Source organism: Sebastes umbrosus, chromosome 24, assembly GCF_015220745.1.
Source record: "Sebastes umbrosus isolate fSebUmb1 chromosome 24, fSebUmb1.pri, whole genome shotgun sequence".
NCBI classification, from domain to species: domain Eukaryota; kingdom Metazoa; phylum Chordata; class Actinopteri; order Perciformes; family Sebastidae; genus Sebastes; species Sebastes umbrosus.
Window position 1 is genome coordinate 5,026,432 of NC_051292.1, and position 18,097 is coordinate 5,044,528.

Below are 18,097 nucleotides of genomic sequence, written 5' to 3' on the forward strand. Positions count from 1 at the left end.
CGTCTAATTTGACAGTTTAATGCACGGAGGATAAGCGTCAAGTTATTCTTGCAAATGCTGCAGGATAATTCTGTTAAGCTTGCATTAATGACTGCGAAAAATGTACACGTCCCAGATGGACTATCTATAGCTGTGTGCACACCCTCTGCAGTGTGGCGACTTCTGTGCTCCAACAAGCTCTCTGTTTACACTCTGTTAGGACAATAACAACCCCTCTGTTTACACACTGCCGCAGAATACTTATTAGCCCGAGTTGGCCGCTCTACACTCGTCTACTGGCTCTGTCATGCCACACGATCGGGTCGACTCTCTCTGTTTTGGAAGCTGCGAGGGAAAAATCTTTGGAAAACTGTCCCATTAATGAGCTCAAGACGACTCGGCTCAAATGTTGTTATTGTGGCTGCTTCCTGCTTCACTACACCGACACACAATATGAGTTTCCTCTACTAAGTTTGGAAATCTTTCCACACATTTGTATGTATATTTTATGTAAACTAATTCATCACTGTGGGATGGTTATTAATAGGGGTGGGAATCACCAGAGGCCCCACGATACGATATTATCATGATAATGAAGTCACAATACGATCTTATTTATTGCGAGATATGCTGAGTATTTCGATAAGATATATTGCGATTTATTATTATTTCCAGTTTGCATCTGTTTTATCTAATAAGATACAGTTTTCACTCTGTTCATCTCAGAGTTTTCATCCACATATCTTGAGGTCAGACGTCAATGGACCCTTTTGAAAATGGCCATGCCAGTTTTTACTCGCCAAAATTTAGCGTAGGTTTGGAGCATTATTTTGCATTCTTCCCGCCAAGCTAACAAAACATAGTTGGTACCAATGGATTCCTTAGGTTCTCTAGTTTTATATCACTCTAGCTTTAAGGCTTCACCCGCTACAACCTCTGAAAGACAGAATAGCGGCTGTTGGATTGTTAAGAGGTTAATAGTTTATACAATAAAACATCAATACTTGACGTTCGGGTATCGATACAATATTGCCACGCAAAATATCGCGACACTATGCTATATTGATTTTTCCCCAGAATCAGATTATGTGACAGCAGCACATTCAATTATACTATATGTTTGTTATGTAAAAGGCTAGTTTAAGCAATGATAGTGATGCTTTAGGTTGAGTTTGGGTAACAAAACTCTGATAGTATACTACACAGTGGATGCGTTAGTCATTAAAGGAGCTTCCTTTTAACATAACCTGTAACCTCACAAGCTAATTTACTGTATAGTAGTTAGTTATAGATGCTCTTTGGCCTTGGATGTCACGCTCCGTTACTACTGTAGGTAGCAAGCTAGTTAACAGTTGTGTCGAGCAGATAAACGCTTTTTATTTTTTGGACAGGCTTGGCCCTTCTAACTCTATAAATGCTGAGTATCTCTCTTACTACAGCCCCACTTCAACATGTGTCCAAAGCTAGAGAGCCCTGCCGTGCCTAGTTACAAGTGCTACGCTTTGATTGGACAATTGAGGCTTTTTTTTTTATGGCTGCATGCCTGGACACGTCTCTTCTGCCTGGGATTTCACTGCGGTCAGCTGCAGGTTAGTGAGCACAGGAAAAAAAAAAGGATGTATGAAGGATCTCACACATCAAGCAGAGAAGGAACATCAAATGGAATATCAGCATTGTGATCCGTGATGCAATCGGAGAACACGACGTGGGATTGTCAGCAATTTCACGACAGATTTTACAAAAAGGCATTTGAAGAATTTCCAGGGTAAAGAAAGAAAAAAAAAAAAGGGAGAACATCAGCATTTCTGCAATGTAACCGCAGAAAAGGGCATAATGGGAGCTTTTGGGGAATCTGCGAGGGGGTAGCAGAACAAAGCACTGAAGTGTTTGGGATTCCGCGTTGGGGCCTTTTGAAGAGCTGAATTGATAAAAGCGGTGGATTTGCGGCGGCGGTCCCCGGTGGCGCCGTGGCCGGGGATCTGTCCACTCTGTCCTCATTAAAACAGCCCCATACCTCATGTGTTTATGAGGGATGAAGGATAAAGCTGGAGAGCTGGGAGACGAGGGAGAGAAAGGGGGACGATAAGAGAGGGGAGAGGGAGAGAGAAGCGCAGCACTTTCGGAGTTTGTCATGATGTAAATTAATGATAGGTATTTTTAGCCGGGGATCTAATCATCATGCGTGTGGAGATGGAGCTCCGGCAAGTGAAACGGGGAAAAGGTAATAAATGAGAAACGGGCTAATTTTCCTGAACAGCGTGAGGCGGATGTGTAGGTTTTGCTGTCGCTTTCGAGCATCTCAGCAGAAAATTAGTTTGGGTGTGTTTTTGGCGATGCAGCGGGAAGTCCGGGAAAACACACAGTTTAGAAGGCCATCAAAGTGTCTCGGGATGCTCATCAGTCACCTTTTTTTGTGTCATCAGAAACACGATTTCTCATTAGATAGACACAGGATGCGTGGTGAGTAATCCCAGTGGGTGAAATAGATTTGTTAACGTCTTCAGTTAAAAAGGATATATTTGATTTAGCCATGTCACGTCGGAGTACCGGGACAAACGCTACCGCCGCATTTTGCGAAATGAAGCTGTACAACTAATTTCCACTGAGCTCCTTAATAATGTGACGCCACTCCTTGTTATCTCCCTCCTAATCATGCTGAGTACTCCTGTTCCTCGAATATTCATGAAACAGAGGTTTCGGCTCTTAGAGAGCTGAATTAGGTCACATTATGCAGACCCGCTCGAGCACCAGAGACAAAAGACCGTATGGCGCAAATTAGAAGGAATAAATGCGACCCATAAACAAGGTTAAGAGGGGTTAACCAGCGCTGCGTCATGCTCTTTCTCCATCTCCCTCATTCATAATGCTGCGCTTATTAAGCCGTTAAAAATCTGCCACGTGGAGGCATTAAAAATAGATTAGGAACTTGTCCACCCCGTGCCAGTCGCGGGTATAATTACGGGCACCTGTTGGACCGACAATATTTCTCTCTGCCTCCCAAACACGCTTAAATTAAATCATCAAAAGAACACAAGGCCTGATAACCGCACTGGAAGCATGGGAAGGGAGAGGGAAAAGGAGTGAATAATTAAACTTCCTTTTTAATCTTTAATCTTGGTGATTAATGTCAGTGGAGAAACCTATTTGCCCTCACACCCGAGGGGAATACTTATGAGCTTTTGAGCTTGTAGTTATATGATTACATTTATGGGCACGGCGCTAATGTTAACCTGTGCTAAGCTTGGGGCGGCGAGGTAGTCGAGCGGCTCGGGAGTTTTATTTTGGAGCCGGCTCCAGCTGCTAGTGTGCAGCTGAAACCTGACCTTTAACCTCCACGAGCAGGTAAGGTGGAAGTGAGAAAAAAACAGCGTCCTGCAGGGATCAATAAAGTTGTATATGATTATCAGTCGTGATGCCATGAAGTGCAACTGTTTTGTGACTCCGGCGTCGACCTTTTGTTGCCGTCTTCCCTTACCTGCTGTCGTTTTGAGCACGTCTGTGTCATTTCTGAGCCCCATGAAGTCAAACTGGTAAAGCCTCCAGTATTTCTGGTCCGAAGTCTCCACCGAGTTGCGGCTCCACTTGTATATGATCTCGTCTCGCGGGTAGCCGTCTGGAAAGCACACAGAGAATGAGTTAAAAGTGTGAAAGAAGCAGTCCTCTTAGAGGAGCTGATTATAAGATTGTGACCTTTGTATTTTTTGTTAGCTCGCGGCTGGCTCTCCTAAACCTCCCAGTTACATTTTATCGTCTAGAGACGTCATAGAGCACTTAAAACTAGAGAAACTCCGTTTTATGCTTCGGCTCTGCCGACAAATTTGAGAAAATGTGGCGACCCTTCCTGGACTAAGCTGCATCTGAGCTTTAAATCTCCTCCTATGTAATTTGCAGACCTACAGTTATTGTTTTTTTTAATCCTTTGGCAAGTATTTATTCTTTTTTTTTTTCTTTTGTGCTCTTTTGTTTGTAAAATACAAAATGTTCTTTGCATAGAACTTATCTGTAAAACCAAACACATTTTTTTAAAGAAAGAAAACAAGACGGAGAGAGCAAAGAATATAGGAGAGATTAATGCAGCAATGCAGCTCTTATTGTATGCATGATTTATACCGGATTTATACAAATTTATACAGTAAGTTCTCTTTGGCAATTCAGTGGACTGCAAACCAACGGAGCAATTACTGTTAACTTGTTTGCTCGGAATCTGCTGTGGTGCACCCACGGTGAACAAATATCCACTCCCCCCCGTAATTCAATGTCTTAAAATCTTAATTTCAGAAGAATAATTTCACCTATTTCAAGTAAATTGGCCCCAAGGATGCTCTTGAATCAAATTAGATTTTAATGGTAAAAAGTGAGCAGCCTTTATTGCAGGATATGGTCATCTGGGGTGGGCACAGGCGAGGCTACTTTAAGGGGAAAATAAAAGGAAATGGCTTGACTATTTTTCATATAAATGGCTCATTTTTGTAGTGTAAGATTATAGGTTATGCATCTCAGTGAGGAGCCTGTTGTTACACTTCAGCGACGTGTGAAAGTACTTTTCCGTGGAGGAGCCAAGTGGTGCTCGCGAGTACAATGACCTGCTCCGAGTGCTTAAAAAAGCTGATTCTGGACATGCTGAACGTTAAAACGACAGGATGCTGATCCCAGCTGGGTGAATCTGAATAAACAGCTTCATTTTCTATGAAAGCTAACAAAAAATAAAAAGTAGCTGGGCTCATTTGACAAGTCGAAGCAATTTTTACAGAGAGAAATGAGTGACAGCATTAATGAGCGAGCCTTGTTGTGCCCTGTAGTGGAAACCAGACTAATTATGTAAATTGTCTCATTTAGACGATAGCCATCTATAACCAAGAAGAGCAATCACCATCATGCAAGAGAGAGGTAGTTTTCTTTTTTCTCAAACACTAATATAGATGGCCATCATATTTTCTCTTGGTGTGTTTGTATAATTATCTTTACTGCAAACAGCATCACCATTATGCTACCAGTGTGTCTTCATAGCTACGAAATGTCTTTAAAAGCCCCCTGAAGCAACATGTTCTTTCACGAACTACACTCTTCTGTTGCTTTGAATCTAATATTCTCCCGTCTATCCTGCAAACAAATAAGACTAAGGGATGTCCACTTCTGCCATATTATTGTAAACAAAGTCCAGTAATGTGTGAGGTATTCCGCCAGTGAAAACAAAATCGTGTTAGTAGAGATATGAGAGGTTTCAAATCTAATTGAACTTTGAATTCTCCTCATTTCTTGCAGCTATTGGACATGTTTTTCATATTATTAATATAATATAACCTGCATTCCTTCTAACAACCAGCAGGGGGCGACTCCTCTGTTTGCAAAAAGAAGTCTGATTGTATAGAAGTCTATGAGAAAATGAGCCTACTTCTCACTTGATTTATTACCTCAGTAAACATTGTAAACATGAGTTTATGGTCTCAATCGCTAGTTTCAAGTCTTCTTCAATACAGCATGATGTTCATTTAGTAAATTATGGTCCCATTTAGAGTCACATAGACCATAAAGCAGGGGATGCTTTAGGGCGTGGCTACCTTGTGATTGACAGGTCTCTACCACGGCGTTGTCCGGTCTGGGAGTTGTCCGTGTTTTAGTCTTAGAACTTTAACCATTACACAGTTTTTCACTTATTCAGTTCATGAAAGTTAATTGTAACATTTTGGTCGCCTACAAACGTCTTATCAGCGTTTCGTTGTACTTAGCTCCACCCTCTTGTGTCACTTCTAGTTGCAGAAAACCAAGATGACAACGGCCAAAAACCGAGATGATGATGGCCTAAATGATGAACTCGAGGCTTCAAAACCGCAGTCCACAAACTAATGGGTGATATCACGGTGACTACGTCCACTTCTTATATTCAGTCTATGATTGAAACATGCGAGTCATACATTTAAAGATGCAATCAGCAGCAAAAAGCTGAGGACCTCCATCACAACTGCCACCGAGCTTGTTATATTATCTGAAACTCACAGGGGGTTCTTTAAAGGTCACTCATGAGAAGTTGTCACTCTCCGATATTGTGTTCTTCACAACTTTTCATTTTGAAAACCTCGTCTAAAAAATGGCCTTGTGTTAAACTGTTGGGTGTCAGTGTAAATAACAAGGGAGAGAATCCTGACTGCTTACTGTTTATACGTATTCCTAAAGCAGCTGACGCTGGAAAATAAACTGCTACTGACCTTCTGCACAGGTGTGGTTGTTAAAAAAGAGTCGCCGCTCCACAATAGGTGGGGAGAAAATGTGCTTGGAGTCGGCGGTTTTCTTTCCCCTTCACTTTATGATAAGTTATCTCTACTGAACACGCTGTAGTGTGTTTCAGACAAAGCCTGAACAACCATCTTTACGCATACTGTAGGTAGATAAGCACGGTTTCCACATTTGAGACGATGAAATGAGCTTCTGAGTTTGGAAAATCGCATGAAATGTTTAATATTGTAAAGGTTTTTAACATAGACTGTGTATAAGACGTGGACGTAGTCGGTTTTGAAGCCTCAAGTCCGTCATTTTTTCTTGTTTTTTGCAACTACAACTGCATGCTGTTAGCATTTAATGATTTCAATTCAGACATATAAGTGTCTTTTTCTTCTAGCTGCAAGCTGATTGACAAGAAGCAGAGAGAAATGCACAGAAAATGTCACAGATTTTGGCATTTGTTACACGCAGCAAGACCTCAATCATACCCAGCGTTTTGTGACATTACTCATATATAATCATATGTGCAATAAAATGTAAATATCCTACCAATATAGCCCCACAGAGGGTGTTCTTCAGTGATTGCGGCTCTACCTGCGGTGTGGATAACTGCATGGGTCCCTTGTAATCACAGTTAAGGCTTTTCATGGATTTTATACGGAGCTCACCAGTCGTCAGGGAAGTTTTTCCGAACGCATTATATGGGGAATAAACTAAAAAAAGAGAGAGAGAGCTTAAAAGCCGTGAATTCGCAACATGTTTGCAAGGTGTCATACTGCTATCAAAAAGTATTCAGAATTAATGGGGAAGATTAGTGAGGTCATTCATCATGTTTATAATGTCATAAATTTAATTTATTGCTGTTATAATAGCGAGGCTCCTAATTTGCTTCATGATGAAGAGACAGTTTTGTGAATTAGGCTTCAACAGTATCATAATACATTAACAGCCACGCGCCTTCAGTGGTGAGAGAGGTTGATAGTAGTGCATGTTACAACAAAAGCATTCTTTTAGATGACAGAAATTGTTTCTGAACTTCTAAATGCACGAATATTGTGTCTAACCAAGTCTCGCTCAATGAGAAGTCTCGTTCTGAAGTCTCGCGAGATCATCAGACCTCATCCGACCTCAAGAAGCGCTGTGTGTTTCAATAGATTTAGACTTTTAGTTTCTTCTCAAATGGAAGTTTTTGTTCGGAGGGATCAATGGAGTCTATTTGTAATTTGACCTCCAAGGTCGGCTTTCTGCTGCTTAGCTTCTTCAATTAATAACAATCAAATCAAAAGTGCATTTGTTCAGGATGGCCTCCAATTTCTTTTTGAATTTGACATCGTCATAGCTAAATGACGGGAACTTCTGAATGCGTAATCCTCTTGGTACCATCTCCTCCTTCCAGTAGTTTGACAATGTGATTGTGTGTAAATCAAACTCCTTTTCTTGGAGTTTTCTCAGACTGAGATGTAAGTTGCGCAAATCACTTGTTTGACCACTGGCTTGTCCGTCTAATAGGGAGTACAATAATGTTTTTGCCTTGTTCATTTGTAAAGAAAAATGCATAACGGAGCTGCATCCCAAGGCCTCACCCAAACACAGTCCTGCTGAACATAAAGACCATGGAGAAGAAGCGCTAAATATTCAGCCATGACATTGAAAATCTTTTATATAACACCACGCTACACTTTCTGTACTCCAACACAACAAACTCTTCCAGGCTGTCCTCTCTCAAACTCAATGCTTCCACCGTTGTTTTACGGCAACAAGTCACCTCTCGCGAGATTTCAGAACAAGACTTCTCCTTGAGCGAGATTTGGTTAGACACATTAACAAACAGACCAGAAAGGTAGACAAAAACATTATATGTGGAGTCTGTAGGGTCCTTTCCATAATGTTGTCAGACACTTATATTAATAATATGAATTTATCTTTTTCGTCTTGATTGCTGCAACTTTTATGCAGGGAATCGTGGACTTTGATATATTGCTGTCGACGTTCACGCACGTTTATTTCTTTATAAACGTCACTATTTTTGTGGCTTTTATTTACCATATTCTGTGAGTTCTCTTTGGCCCAGATGTGAAGCAAACATCAGTCAGTCCTCTCTCACTCATGTTAACCTGTCGTTTAACAATCTCAACAAATGCCCGCAGCAGGAAGCCTCCTCGGAAACGGTCTGTGAGCACCTCTTGGTTGGTTTGGTCCACACCAGAGTACGATTACTGCATTCACAACTGCCCAACAAACCACAACAGAATTCAATTTAAAACGGACTAAATGTTGGCTTGTGAAAGCGCTCTTAGACACACAAACATGGGAGATTTGCCTTTATGAACATCTCCAGATGTAATCTCTGTGATTTCTTAATTATCTTGCTCAGCTTGATCAGAAAATCTTTAATAAAGCACATTTTTAAATGGGGGGTATTTAATATTACTCCAAAGACAGCCTCATTGAGCCAAACACAGACGTTTTCTGCTATCTGAGCTTGCTTTTGTGTTCATTACTAATGACTTATATCACTTTTATGGAGAGGCCAAATCTAAAACATATTATGCAGTGATTTTTTACCAAAATATGTTTGATTAATTAGCTATCAACATGGTAGTATTCAGCTTCAGCAAATATAAACCTTCAAGGCTTTAATTCAGTGTTATTGAAGACCTTAGCTGGTACAGACAGAGGAAATGTCCATCCACACGGCGTGGGGGGAAAAAAGGGTTATTACTGCAAATCCTTTCATTGAGAGCAGAGACATAATGGAAGCCCATTTGCGGTCAATAGCTCTTTCACTACCAACAGCACGGTGACATCCGGTCCCATCACACTGTGAACAAATTGTATATGTGCTCGAACATACTCGATTGATTATCCGAACTCAATGCGGAGAGGAGGGTTTAATAATGGCCTGTGACGAATGCTGCCATCTGTAGGCGCATCAGGTAATGATTATTACCTAAATTAAATCATATCGAGCACTGGGAGATGTCTGGTCCGACAGAATGACCCGTCATACTGTGATTTTGGTGCTTTTTAGGTGACGGGTAACTGAATAAGGCACTGGTTAATGGGACGATAAACGCTTTGAGGGCTCTAATTTCACGCCAGCGTGAAGCCGTTGGTAGTGCTAATGCAGTCATCATGCCATAGTTTCTGGCTCTCAACCACACAGACGTAGTAAATACAATTACGGTGTTATATTCAAACACATTAGGGCTTAAGTAATCCAATTTTTATTTTCTCATTTCAGTCCGTATCACCTCGGATATGTTGCCAATTTCGGGTATACTGCTGATTTTAGAAAGTAAGAAATTTAGATGTGTTCTAATAGAAAATTGCCTATTTTACACGACCTACTTAAATGTTAATAACCCCGAGACCTGCGTTTTTCTGTGGTGTTCCTCAAGGTCTTGATGTCTTAATGTGGAATTTTGGAAGGATTATTGATCATTTTTTATCAAATCTCGAGTGGTAAAAAAGGTTAAATTTAGCACCAAATCTGTGTAACAAATGATGATGTACACCACCTCTTTGTGACATTTACTGTTGACCTGCTATCTCACCCTAAAACAGGTCTATTGTGGGTCTCACAGGGTTAAAAAGCTACATGGATGATCATTTTCTTCCGCTGATGCTGGTAAAACACAGGTCATTATTTCCGCTCCTGCCGGTCTCGTCTTTGTTTCCTTCCCTTCATCTGTTAAACCCTCAGGCAGACACTCAGGTGTCACTTTTGACCAGATGCTGACTCTGGACCAGCGTGGGAAGTGTTTGATCCGTTCCTGTTTTTTTCCAGCGGAGAAATATTGCTAAGTGTAATCCTATTGTATCTCAAGCTGAGCTGGAGATTATCATTATTCACACTTTACAAGGGGTCCAAAACGGTCTTCAAAGACGTCTCATGTGACATTTATTTCTATAACAAGTCTCTATTTTATGTCTTTTGTCTTCTTTGTGGCAACTGATCTTTTAGTCACTCATATGCCTAAAAAGCACTATAACTCAACAGTGTGTGTGGCTCTAAATCACAGAAACACTCTAAAATAAGCCTCCTCATTAGAGTCAATAGTGGCTCCACTGATGCTGATGCTGCGGTCCTCACTGCGGCTCGATGCATTAACTTCATCCCCCTCATTTGAATCTCATTCAGGGAGGCAGAACTATAATCAGGGTGCGAAATACGGGAGGAAGGACGGGACATTTATACAAAATAGCCGCTGCAACTTGATTTATCGCTGCAGACTGACCACTGCCAAAGACCTAAATTGCATCTGAAATTTAATGTGTGGGAAATGCAGGTGTAAATCTGCGGCACTGTGAGAGAAACACGAATTAAAAGACTATTATAGGTTACTTTATAGGAGCTCTCAGCTCAGCATCACGGCACAAGACAGAAGAGCAGCAATGTAACATTCACATGATGACACGTCCCTCCTGTCTATTTTCTCTGACTTTTAATGGCTCATAGCCAGGAGGTGATTTGTTAATTTGTTAACAGGGGCGACGGACTCCCTCAGAGAAAACGAAACGGACAGAGTGGTGGGACTCAGAGAAAAAGTCGCATTACATGTCTGTCTGCTACTTCAGCACCACGGACAGCACCGTGGATTTATCAGTACGCAGGTGGAAACCGTGAGGTGCCCCCAAGCCCCCAGGAAGAGCGCCGGTCGTTGATCCCAACTTTCGTAGTGGCCAAATGGTGATACTACAACTTCCATGTCCTTCACGTGATGCCACTGGGCCCAAAAATACTTTTTCCCATAGACTTACATCGTGAAAGAGACGTCTGTAACTCAGCAGATAATTTTTTTTAGGGAAATCATCTTCCCAGTACGAACACTCTTATTTAAATCATTAGGTTTTATAAGTTGTAAAACACGCTAATAGCTGAATCCAGAGTTATTTGCCTTCCTCCGGTCATGTAGATGAGACCAAGACCGAGGCTGGAGTGCAAGCCGTGACGACGGCGTGACGTTAGGACCCCCGTGACCGAGTCATGTGACCATGCGGACGCTACTGCGCATGTTCCATGTGCCCAAGATCCGGGTACTTTTCCAGGCGGAAGTCGAGCCATTTTGTCTTTATGCGGCCACTGAGCAACTTTCATAGGAATGAACGGGGCCCCGCCTCCAACGCTGTATCCAGTTCTCTTTATACATCCATGGGCACTGCCATTTTGTTGCAGAGTGCTAACGTTACCTTAACACAAAGCATGAACTGTACGCTACCCAAATAGGTAATAGTACAGTTTATGACGTCGGGAGCTTTTACGCTCCGAGTTGAATTCTTTTCAACCCGAGGCGTTCAGGGTGCTCCGGTAGAAACGTGAGGCGCTCAGCAAAAGCAGCATACAAAACGCTTCACTCTCATTGAAAACAATTACAAAAAACCTGCACCAGGCTGCTAAAACGCGCTCTGTGTGTGATCAATGATATTTCAGAGCTATGGTCGAGGCCATAGATTCTAACTTGCACAAACCTCAGTGAGATAAAGGATCAATGAGTCAGGCAGACTAGACTAATGTATTCTGCCCCTGCACTCTCTCTGCTACTAGAGGATGGAGAGGAGGGATGGCCGGTTAACAAGGAAGGATGGCATCCTCGCCTCATTCCCCTCATATACCTACTGGTCACACCAGTCCAGTGCAACAAGATTGAAGAAGCCAGTAATAATTGATTAATGTTATATGTTTACAGAAATAATACTTCCCTCCCTCAATCACTCATCTTTCTTTTCTCTTTCCTCACGTACAGCCTTCCTATTGCGAGACAAATACAGGCTTGTTTTGTTCCAAAAGTGTTTTCTCTTTAACTAATATTGAGCTTTGAATTTCTTTTGTGCTCCCTTTAAATGTTTTACTTTAGCAGGTGTTCACATGCGTGAATATGTGCATATTTGCGCATTTGTGTGTGTTATGCTACTGCCAACACTCACAGCTGGAGAAGACGAGCGGACAGGAGTGCTCGTCCATTGGGAAATTATGGAGTTGCAGCTGGCATTCTGCGTTGATGGTCATCCTGAAGAGAGAGAGAGACAGAAATACTTAGACAAAGACATTCCAGGCACTAAAAAAAGCTTTGGATCCTTAATTTCTCGGTCCATGAAGCACATGGGGTATTCATCATCTCCGCTTATATCACATAATGCACTTTTTGTACACTATATGAAACGCTGGCTTCGAACCAGATGGCGCAGGATCACACTCGGTTGCTCGGTTGATGTGTGAAATCCCTCAAAATGACAGAACTGTTTAATCATCAGCGTCGGACGAGTTTTTGGCGAAGACGTCATTAACTTATAGGTCAGGGCCCGGAGGCGTGTAAGCTTCTAAAAACAGGAGTACTTAGCTCTGATCACTGGACAAGTCAATACACCAGATGTTTTAGGAAATCAACGGTGAGCACAAAGACGCGGGGGATTAGTTTATAATATAAATCTGACTCAATTTATATTCTCCGCGTGTTGCTTCGATATATCATCCCTAAAATTAATTTCCACTGGATGCGATAATGCCTGTAAAAATGACACCATCATGTAAATGGGCTTTTTCTTTTGACTTGTTATGTGTTGTCTTTGTCCCCGCTACAGTTTCTCATTAATATCGCTGACTTGGGAGCACAAAACAGGAACCTCATTCAAAGCAGGAAGAGGGCTGTCTCGCTCGTCTCGTTTGGAGGTGAACAAAGTGCAGATGATGTACTGTACGGTCCCCAATTTGCATACACTTACACCCCTGTCGGGAGCCGGGAAAGTCCAAATTTGGGCAAGAGTGTGGAGCCGAGGTGAGGAGAGCGAGAGGAAAGCAAACACTGACGCGGGATGCGAGTGTGAGAGATGTATCACTCGATGCAAATACGCCCCCAAACATACGCCTCTTTAAGGCTTAATATCCTTTTAATGAAACAATAATTTTCAAATTCATCACCGAGGCACACATTAGCAGAAGTGAAATTAGCTATTAAAAGCCAAACATTTTGGGGGAAGTTTGTGGTGGCGAGGAGGAACATGTTTTTCCATTTGTGTATTTTTAGGAGTGTACGTGTCGAGATCTTTAGAAGCTCCATTAGCAACAAGACTCAAGACAAATCCTGTGATTTGTTTTTTGTGTGTCTGGTACAGGCTTTTGCCGTGCTACATCAAACTAAACATACATAAAATACAAATATTTATTGCTACAATTAAAGTGAATGGAAAGCGTATCTAAACCATTTTATGTGATCATCAAACCTAATAAGCGAGTAATCAGGTTGTTTGAGGTCATAAAAACAGTCTCCTATGGAAAGTACCACAGCTGAATTAATTGATTTGTTAGCCACTTGGGAAGCTGAGAAACACAACACTGACATATCAGCCTATAAAGCTTTTATGGCGAGCCTGTAAGCACACAGTTGCCTATTTACACAACATTAGCATTCATTTGGAGTCGTGTTTCTGCCCACCTGATGCATGCAATTGCAATATTATCTCTTTTTTAGTTTAGACCCCATTGAAAATGGCCATGCAGAGTTTTTCCTCGCCGAAATTTAGCATAAATTTGGAGCGTTATTTAGCGTTCTTCTGGACAAGCTAACATGACATGGTTGGTCCCAATGGATTCTTTAGGTTTTCTAGTTTCATGTGATACCAGTATATTCACTCTAACTTTAAGACTGAGCCCGCTACAACCTCTGAGACACAGAATCGTGGCCAGGCGCGCCGTCAAATTTGATTCGATTGTTGAGAGGTTAATACTACTGCTACTGCTAACTGTGTCTGCCGTGAGTTTACCAGAGTCGGGAGATCATTTGCTGTGGGTTAGTTACTATAAGTGACTTCTTCCATATTGCACATAATCATTAGAGCCATTGTTAATATACAAATATTGATTAGTGCAGCTTTAAACTCGTTTGGCAGCTCATGATGACACCTAAAACATCCCAAATCCTTCACCTACAATTGTGGGTTAGATTTGAAGTCATTGTTAGAACTGTTTTCTTCTTACAGTCTTTCTGGTACACCTTTATTGGATTGATTCTTCTCTACGTGACAGGATCTGAGCACTCCTGATGCAGCAGGAGCTGTGCATCTGGCCCTCCGAGGGCTTGAAAACAAACACTCCTGGTTGTACTTGCTATTTGACCAAGGTCTAGTTTGAAATCCGGGAAGCGCAGGTGAAATTGGATCCCCAGGACAGAAAAAGCTCATGTCAGAGCTTGAGGGTTCATAAACCCAGATGCCACTCAAATTTAAAAAAGAACCTGTCCACTCGAATCCTGAGTGTTTTTTTTTTTTTCTGTAGACACTGACACGGTGAGTGTTATTTTGTCATAAGGCCATGCACACTCATACACACACACACACACACACCTTCCCTTGTGTCTCATTTCTCTAGCACTGAGAGGCTGTCAGAGAGAGCAGCGCTAAACAAGCAGTAACACATGACATGTTGACATGTTGCAAGAGAAGTTTCTATTCTTCTGTGCTGACGTAAAGCGAGGCTTTTTAAGCAAAGGCTAAGGTATTCTAATTTCAAAATTGAAAACAACATGCAGGGGAGAAATATATAATTAATTGTACTGAAGTGGAAGCTAAAATAAGCCAAGCCACCAGAACACAGTAGTTATAATTCTATTGAAGTGTATGCGCAGGTGGCAGAGTGGTTAAAATGCAGAACACCTAATATCACCACAGTGTCCCTGGTTGGATTTCAGCTGGTCCCTCTCTCTCTCTCTCTCTCTCTCTCTCTCGCTCTCTCCTCGTTTCCTTTCTGTGTCTCTACTGTCTCTATTACCACCTCACAGTTGTATGCTTCTGCCAACCAATGAAGTTGCAGTTTACATCCATGTCTGTCCAAAATGTCATCGCTTTATCATTTTATCCTGTTACATTTGTGTGAAATTGTTATAATTAGCATATGAATTCTTGAGTTATGGCCAAAAACGTGTTTTGTGAAGTCACAGTGACCTTTGACCTCACAAAATCTAATAAATTCATCCTTGAGTCCAAGTGGACGTTTGTGCCAAATTTGAAGGAATTCCCTCCAGGCGTTCCTGAGGCGTTCACGAGAATGGGACAGACAGACAAACCCAAAACGTAATGCCTCCGGCCAAGGCTGTCGCCAGAGCAGAGGCATGAAAATGTGTCCTTCAGAAATGATGCATATCAGCTTTTCCAAAATCTTGTACCCCTGTGATAATATACTCAAGGGAAGGGCAGCACGATTTAGAATTTTTTTTATATTATATTCCATTTCTGCTAACAGATCCCCGAAAATGTTACACGCTGTTCCTTTAAGATTTGAAAACATGTTTTCAGGGGCTTTAAGGACAGGAGGTGGGTGCTCTTTATCAGTGATTCTCAAAGTGGGGTCCGTAGCACTCTGCGAGAGGGACTGCAAAATAATTTGCTATAAATGATATAACCGTGCTGTATCATTAAAAATCTACAGATGGGGACCATGTGCGTCAATAAAACAAGCATATTGTGTACCACCCACGCTAGCTTTGGGCCAATAGAAACTCACATTACGTCAATCTGTCATGAATCAGTCAGGACGCAACGAAACGTTCCTGCTGCTGCTTAGCTTTGCCTGTTAGCCAGCTGGAGAAATAGTTGAGTCAGTCCAAATCGTCAAGTGAAGCTAAGCCCAAACTAGTTCAATTGAGAAAATATGAAGAAAATGATATCGATCGACAGCGACAGGAGACCAAAATGCGTCATGTGTCTTCAGCTGGCCAAGCTAAAGCAACATCTGATTACAAAGCATCCGGAAAATCAGGGCAAAACCAAGTGGTGTTAACATGATTCAAATTGAAATGTGTTTCTTTTTATCACTATCAAACAGGTCTGAAGTATTTAGGTTGAAAAGTTTTAGAGTACAAATAGTTCCAATGGCATCTAAGAGTATAAATGGTAGTAAAAATTATGATTAATCAGTGTTACTATTATGAGGGTGTCCTTGGAAAGAACCCCTGCTCTTTATGCACAAACTAACAAGCTTGACGGGAACATGCAGTACAGAGCATTTAACCATGTGTTTTTATTCCACTGTTGGAAACTACTGCAACGGACGATGAATTTGAGATGACTGCAGCTCGAATTCATCTGCAAAATGCACCAATAATTGCCTATTAATGAGCACGGCCGGTTCCTACGTTGCTGCTTGCACCACTCAGGCTTCCTGCCTTTTGCCCAAATTATGCTTTCAGTAACTTCCAAGAAGACAAGAAGCTAGAAAGTGAAATCCAATGCTTCAAAACTGTTTAAAATCTGGGGTGATGTAACAGATGTCTCCAACACTTTCATATTGATTTCAGAATCAGTGGGTTTAGTCACTATCAGCGGTTTGCAGTTAAGGTTTAACTATGCACATTAAAAATGTAAGTCTTCCTGCTGTGTTTAGCCGCTGTTAAAGATATCTGCTATTGATTCACTGTGTTCTCTTCTTTGTTGGATCTCTACACACACACTTTTGTTTCTTGTATCATACTGTGTTTTCAAGTCTTTTACCTCAGCGTGTAGAGCACTTTCCCATTGTTCCAGATCCGGAGCAGCTGATTGGGCGTCGTTATCCAGTGGGAGTCGGCGTTCTTGGAATTCCTGAAGATGGTGTCGGGCAGCCAGATCAAGCCAACCATGTTGCTGGTTGAATAGGAGACACGCAGAGGGGTAGAAGGTGAGAAACGATTGCTGGTGAATTCCTTCATATTTCTCTGAAATGCATGAAGCAGCTCCACTTCCCAATAAGAGGATAATAAAATACCCGGGCGACACGGTGAAAACAAAGCACATCAATCAATTTGTTCCATTAATTACAGGCCTCTTCCTGAGAGAGAGGAGAATATTGTTCTCAAATGAGATATTCACAGTATGAAAATGCTGAAACATAATACAGCGGAAAGAAAGAGTCACATTTAAAATGCTGTGAGAGGTGTCGATGCTACACCTGCAAAATTGGTGAAATAAAGCTGCAGTGAAATCCAGCGTACCTGTTGAGGGTTAGCCGCATGTTGCCGCTGCTGTTGTACCGCAGACGGGTGTCCACCCAGGTCTGGGCGAAGATAATATCGATCTGGTACTCCTGGGGAGACAAAAGTACATTCAATACACTGATCTGACAAACCCTTTCTACAGCGGCGCAGAGACAGAAGGAGATGGATGGAGAGTGTGTGAGCCTCTGTCCGGTCCGTCTGGAGGAGCTGATAATGTGTTTGTTTGAATGCAAAATGTGTCCACATCAAAGGAAATACTGAAGCAGCGCAGCACTCACTGGAAACACTCAAATACACATTATGCTTTTGATATGGAAATTAAATTACACCATCGCACAAATTGTTTACTTCAGCATTTTTTTTTCTTTCACCTCAGCGATGACCCCTCTTCATCTAATTGTGACAAGTTTCAGCACAGGAACGTTGAATCTGAATTTCCTTACTTGGCATTGTGTTGCCTTCTTTTCATTATGCAATATGTTAAAACCTTGAAATAGTGGATTTGAATACACTTTATTGCCACACTGTGTCAAAGTTGAGTACATTTTCCTAATCTACCAACCTTGGAAGATGTTAGACAGTTTAACTTTCTTATCCAATTTTATGTTCAGGATGTTTTGGGCAGGCCTGAAATCATGGCTCCATGATGCACTGGAGCCATCCTCAGCATAAACCCTCCTCTAACGCTATATAAAGAGTAGAGCACATAGCATCAGTGATTCTCCCGCTCAATCACGAGTTACAGCACTTACTTACCAACCAGTGGTGTACTGGCAATCTGGCATACCGTGACTAATTACATTTATATTTTGGGTATAAGGGAAAGCTATAAGGGAACCATGACAAGCAAGACATGCATGATAGGCAATCGGCGTGCAGAGGACGGAGCGGTCACAGCCGGTGTGCGTGGCGTAGCGAAAGCTCGACTGGAGAGGCCA

General features: G+C 41.8%; 1 protein-coding gene across 4 annotated transcripts in view; it reads right to left on the bottom strand.

Annotated features, from left to right (window-relative positions):
- Nucleotides 1-18,097, bottom strand: part of LOC119483527 (gamma-aminobutyric acid receptor subunit gamma-3-like) — an 87,660-nt gene that overhangs the window by 16,215 nt on the left and 53,348 nt on the right. For all 4 annotated transcript variants that reach the window (XM_037761727.1, XM_037761728.1, XM_037761729.1 and 1 more), the window contains 4 exons: nt 17,157-17,248; nt 16,678-16,809; nt 12,124-12,206; nt 3,455-3,592 (listed from right to left, as the gene is read on the bottom strand). In XM_037761727.1, coding sequence (XP_037617655.1) covers nt 3,455-3,592; nt 12,124-12,206; nt 16,678-16,809; nt 17,157-17,248 — 445 coding nt within the window. The remainder of the gene's footprint in view (nt 1-3,454; nt 3,593-12,123; nt 12,207-16,677; nt 16,810-17,156; nt 17,249-18,097) is intronic.